The sequence below is a fragment of the Rosa rugosa genome, chromosome 5 (genome assembly GCF_958449725.1).
Source record: "Rosa rugosa chromosome 5, drRosRugo1.1, whole genome shotgun sequence".
In the NCBI taxonomy this organism is placed as follows: domain Eukaryota; kingdom Viridiplantae; phylum Streptophyta; class Magnoliopsida; order Rosales; family Rosaceae; genus Rosa; species Rosa rugosa.
Genome location: NC_084824.1, coordinates 50203525 through 50213066, shown reverse-complemented (window position 1 = coordinate 50213066; position 9542 = coordinate 50203525). Strand labels below are relative to the sequence as shown.

General features: G+C 38.4%; 1 protein-coding gene across 1 annotated transcript; it reads right to left on the bottom strand.

The window, feature by feature from the left end:
* Positions 1-1034: 1034 nt before the first annotated feature.
* LOC133711829 (uncharacterized) lies at positions 1035-6680 on the bottom strand. The gene is made up of 2 exons (XM_062137914.1): positions 6285-6680; positions 1035-1427 (listed from the first exon to the last, which is right to left on the bottom strand). Exons 1-2 carry the CDS (start codon positions 6678-6680, stop codon positions 1035-1037), a joined length of 789 nt encoding a protein of 262 aa, XP_061993898.1.
* Positions 6681-9542: the final 2862 nt, after the last annotated feature.

Here is a 9542-nt window from a genome sequence, read left to right as displayed (position 1 = left end):
TCATATTTCATACATTCATATTTCATACATAAATATAAATTAATTTCTTCAGAGAATCATCAATCGTGCATACTGCTAATTCGTTTGTCCAACTAGAATGATGAGACTATTATGATCTTAAAACAATTTGCAGTATTGATATCGGCGGCTAGTCAAAGGCGAAGGTGGAAAGAATGGATTTTTATTTATTTTATTTTTTTAAATAATTATGAAAATGTGAGGGTAATACTGGAAGATTATGACAAAATTTTCACTGCCAGTATTACTTAAATTTTTGCTGGGTACAAATAGTAAGACCCTTATTTATTTGTGAAAATTATCAGGAGGTTCATGCAGATTCAGAGAAGCAGCATAGCTTGGTAGCGCGTTTGTTTTTAGTACAAAATTGAACACACCTGTACGTCATGATTGTCTTTCTCTGAAGAAGAGGCAAAATATATTCAACTTGAATTCGAAACAGCTATTCGAAATCAATATTGATAAACATCGATATGTAAAAACTAATTTTAAAGATATTTTACATACCTCGTAGATATTTCTAAAATAATATATTGTTTCAAAGAAATTTAAACCCTAACTCTATACAAACTAATTTTTTTCCAAATCTCAGTCGGCATGATATTCAAGTTTGGGAATTCGGACGTGCATTATTGCAATTTCGTAATTGGTGGGGGTCCATGTGGTCCAATACTTTCAAAACAGAGCCTGAATGCCAACTTTTATTTACTATAAAGGACAACAACTTCCAAATAATATTGTCCAGTTGCTTGCAGAAGCCCAAGTCATCACAACAGAGGCAAAAACCATTATAAAAGGCCTCCACCCTACACAAGTTTTGCACCATCCAGAACTCTTCACTGAGCTCACCCTAGTCTAAGCACAATGTCCTCCAAATCCTTTCTGGTTTTTCTGTTACTGGGTGTGCTGCTTCTGATCACCACCACTTCTTCTCTTGCCGATCACGACGATGATCATAAGAAACCTCCCCACAAACCACCACACAAGCCTCCAGCTTCCCTGGACTTGGACGTAGCTCAACCACGGCCCATTTTGGCCGTCAAGCCTCCTAAGGGACCAGTAAAGCCGCTGCCGCCGCCGGGAAAGAAGCCACCGACTTCCTCACCATTCGATGATGAGGCTGACTCACACAAGCCACCCCACAAGCCACCACCGAAAAAGAAGCCACCGACGTCCTCACCATTCGATGATGAGGCTGACTCACACAAGCCACCCCACAAGCCACCACCGAAAAAGAAGCCACCGACGTCCTCACCATTTGATGACGAGGCTGACTCCCACAAGCCACCACAGAAGCCACCACCCAAAAAGAAGCCACCGACGTCCTCACCACTTGATGTTATGGATGACGGACACAAGCCACCCCATAAGCCGCCACAGAAGCCACCACACAAACCTCCTACAGCCAACTAAGAAAGGCATGCATGCATGCATTGAGCATTTTATGCTTACCTAGTTTGGTTATTAATATGTATTGTGTATGAAAATAAAGAGGTGGATGTGATCACGTACTGTGTAATACTAGTACTGCTGGTTAGTCCGAGTACTTGGAGATGGGGGATGTATGCAAATCCATGTTCACTCAGGCTTGTCATGTTATGTACTTGGATTTACTTTGCAGCTATGAGCATAAAGAACCGTTTTTTTAGTTTGGCTACGGTATACAATATTGCTGAGACCAAAATATACTCTCAGGCAGTAAGGACCAAATTATTTGGGCCTGTGGTGAACTATTAATAAAGTCCACAACAAATAGTGAAATGATTAAAACTCTAGACTACACAAGAGGCCTGTGGTTTCAACGACCCAATCGAAGAAAACCAAAGGGAGGCCCAACATACAGAAAGCTACTTCTCAACCTATTCGACAAAGACCAGGGCACATTTGCCAAAAAAAAAAAAAAAAAAAGACCAGGGCACAAAGAGTAGCCCAGAAAAAAACTACATGACACCAAATCAACAAAACAGTACGGAGTCGGGAGACATTAAAAATTAAACTAGAGATGGGGATGCTCTATCGGCCCATTTTTGCAAACCCCCAGGCCAGTGAAGTCGCCGCACGAGCTGTGCTGTTTGGATCAGGACAAAAGCTCTTTGGTTATCCAACAGTAACTTTTCAGTTCTTTAACAATAACTTTTCTATTATTGGACAATAACTTTCAAATTCTAACACTATCTTTTGGTTAATCGGCAATAATTTTTAGAAAAATGTCAACAATTTTTTAAAAGATTAACTATTTTTGTGAATGACAATTTGTTTTCTGAAAAATAACCATAACTTTTTCAGTTCATTGGTAATAGTTTATTGGTTCGAAACAGTAATTTTTCAAAAGATGGTAGCTCAGATTTAAGAGTCACTGTAGTTGCGGGAGCTAGTCCCACAACTGCGGGCAATTCGAGTTCTGATCAAAATTGCTCAGGTTAGTGAGTCCTCACCTACTCTTATCTATCTAATAGTTTCTTCTATCTACTTTTGACTTTTTCGAAGAATGATAGTGATTTTTCTAAACAATGACAATAGTTTTTAAGTTAGTCGGCAATAGCTTTTCAATTAATAATAGCTATTTGGATGCTTTGGCATTTTCATAAATAATGAGAATTAAAAATGTGGTGACTGTTATAAAGTAAGAAGAAGGTGAAGAGAGAATAGTTGGGAGGAAGTAGAAGTGTTCTCATTCAGTCTCATTAACCTCCTTTATATAGAGGTAGAGTTTACATCACCGAACATAGCTAATGAGTATTTATGTGGACAACTACATTGATAATAATATTTACAACACTCCCTCTTGGATGTCCACTAATGAATGATGGTATTGGACGAGCTTATTATTGTCTCGTTAAAAACCTTGCTAGGTAACAAAAATCCAGTGGGACAAAAGTAACCATGATCGAATGACAAAAAGAGCACAACGTGCATATGTCCTAGGTAGCATACTTCTGGATGCTCCCCCTGATTATTGCAAGCCTCAATTATGTATGCGATAAGCTACAAGTACGATGTATAGTAGTTTGATGTTGTTGGTACCACTTACATACCGCTAAGCATAAGCAACAACCTCGTAGGTGGCCCCCGCGACAAGGTTAGTCCTACCTACGACATGCATCCGGTAGACCGACGCCCAAGCTACCTTACTATGGTGGAGGATGGGTCGACCGGTATCTAGCCGAGAGGCCATCCTCCCATGCTCTCCAAAAGGCTTCAAGAGAAACAAATAGACACATATTGTCCCACATCGAAAATATATAATAGAATTGAACCTCATTTAGCTATAAAGGGAGTAAGCAAGAAAGGACTCTTTGGGTCTTGTAAAGTCTTTCATGGGAGGTTGGTGCTGTAACGCCTCAAGCTGCACCTCACCAACTTAAGCACGTCACAGTGCCGCGAGCCTCTAAAACATAAACCGAACGCTCAATTTATATTCTAGAGAACCGCTAGGCATTTTGTTTGAAAACTTTTTGTATAAACACAGCGGAAGCTACAAATATTTTTGAGGTGAAAATCCTTGAGTTGCTAAAAATCATTTCATTCGTCCAGAACTTGAATGAATGTTCACACGAAGGATACGAACTTTAAGGAATGACAACTAAAATTGACACAAGCTAACTACCAACAAGTTTCGGAACACGAAGTTCGAGAAAGAGAATGTAGAAGAAAGTCCAAATGATGGTTTACCGGACTTATTCCGCACACCCAGCTCCGTCCGCTTTTGTCCCGTCACCAGTGCATAGTACTTGCATTCATACTGTTGTAGGGGTGAGCTTTCGTCCTCGCTCCTCTTACAGGAACTCTACCACGACTAGGTTTAAAACCAAATAATAAATCTTTAGGGCCCCAGTATGAAAACATGCTTAAACCAAATATTTCAATCAACGACAAACTTTTTAATAATGTTTTCTGACTCGAAAATCGATGCAGGATACTTAAATAAACACGCGCGCTAAATCTTACCAGATGGCAAGTCCCATAGACCCACTACACGACCTTACCTCAAATAATTTATCAACCAGGTAAGCGTAGCGAGAGCGTCCACTACCTATCTACACACACGTACCGAGCCCGTCATTACGATCGGAATACCCGGATGACCGGCGTAACTAACTGAAGGAATGGATTGATTTCAAAACTTTTTAATTAGTGCGGAATTAGTTTAACCATTAAACTACTAACTAAACATAAAATCCATTCCTTTAACCCATGATCTTGGCTTATTGTGATATGTATATAAACATAGCATGCATAGTAAGGAAGAACAAAGAGTGAGTTTATGTTCTACTCACCCTTGGAGCGTGATTTTAATCCTATCCAAGTGAACCACCAAAGTTCCTCTCCTTGATCTCTCCTTGTGTGTGTTTCCTCCACCTTGAAGCACCTTGGATTAAGAACTCCTTTTTGTGCTTGTAATCTTCTCTTTGATGTAACAAGTAAAGCCACAAAAGGATATGGCCTCTAAGGATCTTCACCAAGTGAATCAAGAGATGAAGAAAGATGAAAGAAAAGAAGAAATTATGCAAGTGTTCTTCTTTCCTTTAATTTTGTAATGGACCAAGAAAGAACTCTTTCTCTCTCTCTCTCTCAAATCTGAAAATAATAGTGTGGAGACACACTTATTCTCTTTGTCCATGCTTTCACTTTTATATAATAGGAAATAACTCCAATTACTAAAAGAAAATATTGACTTTCATAAAGCCAATATTTTGGCTGGTCCATACTTGTTATTGGGCACTAAAAATGTGTCTTGGGCTTTCATTTAAATCTCATTTAGTGAAGCCCAAGTCCACACGAAAAGCCCGACAATCGTTTAGGCCCAATAGGTTCGGTTTTACCCGAAAAACCTAATTATGTCCAAATAATAAATCTAATTAATTATTTGGTCATAACCAACTCTTGTTTAATCTTCTTCATATACAATCTCAAGGATCCACTTATATGGTGTGCGATCTCTTAGGTTCTAATTAACAAGGCAGTGAAGTTTATAGAAACCATTCTATTTTGTTTACGAATCAAAAACTCCATTTTTGATTCTCCCTTGTTATTAGGATTATAAATGTTTATTAATCCTCGGGGACTTCACAAGTCATGAGTGACGTCTTGCAACATATCATGACTACCCTAGTTAATGTAGAATGACAAAGAACCTATTCAATTGGAATTACAATACAATACGGTCCTTCTCTAACACTATGTTCTAAATCACATCATCGGGGTATGGAATTGATATGTCAATCCCCTAATGTGATTTTCATTCTTATGTGATTCTTAGAATGTGATTAAAAACTCCTTTTTAATCTCATTCAATGCTTTGGCCAAAAACTCATTGAATCACATCTTTGAACATACACCTTATTTACTTAAGGATAGAGATTCCTTATTGTACACTCACATGTCTCCATGACCGAATTGATTATACCAATGAATGCATCTATTATATCCATTAAGGGACACAATATTATTGCATCATCAAGAGATAATCCATTCACTCATAAGACAACTATGGTGTCTCAGGTCAAAGGACTAATTTGTATTATTGCAATTTAGAGTTCAAGTTTGACATGTAAGTAAGACTCCATACAAGAACTCTAATGATCGCGTTCAGTGTACTCTTTAAGTTAAGAGCACCCACATACTTGTATTAGTGTCTCTACACAAATGACAAGAGACATATCATCCTCCATATTGAGCATACATAGTATGTGCTAGTCTTTCCGGATTATCAATGTCCAAGTGATAATCCTATGACTAGGAACCTTTTAGGATAAGAGTGTGAAAGAGTAAAGGTCTCACACATCTAACTCTTTAGATTACTTTCTCTTTAACTCATATTCCTTGGACCTTGTTCAATCAAATATTAAATATAAGCAATGAACAATAAACTTGCCCTTTTGATTAATAATAATTACAATAATAATTACATCAAAATGATTGTTTTAGGACACAATTCCTTCAATCTCCCACTTGTACTAAACCCAATCAGCCATGAAACGTACACCCATCTTCTCAAGATGTTGTTCTAGCTTTGCTTGTGATAAAGGCTTAGTGAATGGATCTGATATGTTATCAACAGATGCTACTTTGAGAATGTTAATGTCTCCACGATTAACAATCTCCCTTATGATATGGAAGCGTCTTTCGATGTGTTTGGATTTTTGATGAGACCTTGGTTCCTTGGCTTGAGCAATTGCCCCATTGTTGTCACAGTAAAGTGGAATCGGTGACTCAATGGTAGGAACAACATCAAGTTCAGTGATGAACTTTTTCATCCAAACTGCTTCCTTTGCAGCCTCTGATGCTGCAATGTATTCTGCCTCAGTAGTGGAATCTGCAGTAACGCTTTGTTTGCAGCTTCTCCAATTTACTGCACCTCCATTCAAGGTGAAGACAAACCCTGATGTGGATTTTCTGTCATTCACATCAGATTGAAAATCTGAGTCTGTGTATGCTTCCACTTGCAACTCTGATTGCAAATCACCACCTCCATAAACGAGGAATAAATCTTTAGTCCTTCTCAAGTACTTAAGGATATTCTTAACAGCATTCCAGTGTTCTAAACCTGGATTGGACTGATATCGACTAGTTATGCTTACGCCATAACTGATATCAGGTCTTGTGCATAGCATCGCATACATGAGACTCCCTATTGCAGATGCATATGGGATCTTGCTCATCTTTTGCACTTCCTCAATCGTTTGTGGGCACATTTTCTTAGAAATGTGAATGCCATGTCTGACAGGCAGAAAACCCTTCTTAGATTGTTCCATGTGAAATCTATTTAACACTTTGTCTATGTACAAGGATTGAGATAATCCAATTAATCTCCTTGATCTATCTCTGTAGATTTTTATTCCTAGTACATAGGCAGCTTCTCCAAGATCCTTCATAAGGAAGGTCTTGGACAACCAAACTTTAATTGAAGATAACATTCCTACATCATTCCCAAATAGTAGGATGTCATCTACATAAAGTACAAGGAACACAACAGCACTCCCACTGACCTTCTTGTAAACACAAGGTTCATCCATGTTTTGTGTGAAACCAAAAGATTTGACTGCATCATCAAAACGGATGTTCCAACTCCTTGAAGCTTGCTTGAGTCCATAGATGGACCTATGAAGCTTACACACTTTATGAATGTCATCTTTAGACGTAAAGCCTTCAGGTTGATCCATATAAAGGTCTTCCTCAAGGTTGCCATTCAGAAAGGCAGTCTTTACGTCCATTTGCCATATCTCATAATCATAGTGAGCAGCTATAGCAAATAATATCCGAATAGATTTAACCATGGCAACAGGAGAGAACGTATCTTCATAGTCAATGCCCTCTCTTTGCTTATAGCCCTTTGCCACCAACCTTGCTTTGTAGGTTTCTATTTTACCATCTGAACCTATCTTTTTCTTGAAGACCCATTTGTTTCCAATTGGTCTAATACCAGGTGGAGGGTCAACGAGAGTCCAGACTTGATTGGTATACATAGAGTCAATCTCAGATTCCATGGCTTCTTGCCATTGCTTTGAGTCAACATTTGACATTGCTTCATTATAACTAGAAGGATCATACAGGTTTTCATTGTCACCAAGGAGATTTAACTCTCCAAGGCTTTCATGACACAAACCATACCTCTTGGGAGGTATCCGGATCCTACTAGAAATTCTTGGAGTTTGTGTTATAGTTGGTTCAGGAAGTTGTTCAATGGGAAATGGAGTGTTAGTTTGTGGCTTGTTGGACACTTCCTTGAGTTCTACCATTTGCTCAACATTTCCATCAAGGACGTAGTCCCTTTCAAGGAAAGTGGCATTCCTGCTAACAAACACCTTTTGTTCTTCAGGTTGATAGAAATAATATCCTAAACTATCTTTAGGATATCCCACAAATAAACACTTGCTTGATCTAGCTTCAAGCTTGCCTGCTTCTAGTCTTTTGACATAAGCTGGACAACCCCAAATCTTAATATGATTGAGACTTGGTTTCTTCCCATGCCACATCTCATATGGTGTAAGAGGGACGGACTTGGAAGGCACTTTATTCAACAAATAAATTGCTGTTTGAAGTGCATATCCCCAAAAGGATATAGGTAAATCAGTATAGCTCATCATGGAACGAACCATGTCTAACAAAGTTCGATTTCTCCTTTCAGAGACACCATTGAGTTGTGGTGTTCTAGGAGGAGCTAATGAAGAAACAATGCCTTCTTGTTTGAGATAATCAATAAACTCATTGCTTAAGTATTCGCCTCCTCGATCAGATCTTAGAGCCTTAATACTTCTGTCGGTTTGTTTCTCAACTTCATTCTTAAATTCTTTGAACTTTTCAAAGGCTTCAGATTTGTTCTTCATAAGGTATAAATAACCAAACCGAGAATAATCATCGGTAAAGGTTATGAAGTATGAGAATCCACCTCTACTAATAGTGGACATGGGACCACATACATCGGTATGTATTAGGCCTAGGAGTTCTTTAACTCTTGTTCTTTGTCCACCATAATGTGACTTGGTCATTTTTCCTATTAGACAAGACTCACAAGTAGGCATAGGATCAGATCCTAACGACTCTAAATATCCATTTTTGGATAATTTGTGAATTCTATCTTGGCTAATATGACCAAGCTTAAGGTGCCACATCTTAATGGGGTTAACCGTTTCCCGAGATCTCTTAGATCCCAAAGCATTTTCCTTCATACAATTAATACTACCATCTAAAGCTAGATGAAAGAGACCATCAATAATATTAGCATGACATATCATGCGTTCATTAATAGATACAGAACCACTTAGTTTATCAAAAACTACTCTATAACCATCCTTCAAAAGCATGGAGATGGAGATAAGGTTCTTTATACATATAGGAAGATAAAGACAATTATTTAACTCCAATGTATCTCCTGATGGTAACTTCAAAACATAAGTCCCCACGGCTTTGGCGTCAACTCTTGTGCCATTTCCTACACGTAGGGTGATTTCTCCAGCTTTTAGCTTCCTAGCTCCCACTAGGTCCTGCAACGAAGTGCAAACATGGTGAGATGCACCTGAATCAATTATCCAAGTGGAAGTATTATTAACTGTAAGTATTGATTCAATCACATTGATCATACCTGCTGTTGAAGACTGGTTCTTCAAGGATGCAAGATAAGCTTTGCAATTCCTCTTCCAATGCCCATCCTTGTTGCAAAAGAAACAAACACCTTTTGGTTCCTTTTGTTCCTTCTTCTTCTTCTTTTGGACTGCTCTTTTAGGCTTTGCCACTTGTTTCTTCTTCCCTTTTCCCTTGCCTTTGGACTTGGAAGAAAAAGCGACAATGGCCACACTCCCACTCTCTTTCTTGATTTGCTTCTCAGCTGATACCAGCATATTGAGAAGATCAGAAAGAGTATGATCCATTTGTTGCATATTATAGTTCATTATGAACTGAGAAAATGAATCATCTAGGGAGGATAGAAGAAGATCTTGAGCTAGCTCCGCATCAAGTGCAAATCCAAGGTCTTGAATTTGCTCAATAAGGCCTATCATTTTTAGACCATGTTGATGCACAGGAGC

What these genes read in the sequence shown, in the direction of transcription:
- LOC133711829 (XM_062137914.1), bottom strand. Translation starts at nt 6,680, where the DNA reads ATGAGCAAGATCCCATATGCATCTGCAATAGGGAGTCTCATGTATGCG. An exon ending in CATCAGAGGCTGCAAAGGAA is followed by an intron (nt 1,428 to 6,284) that starts GCAGTTTGGATG and finishes TGCCTTTCTTAG; the next exon opens with TTGGCTGTAGGAGGTTTGTG.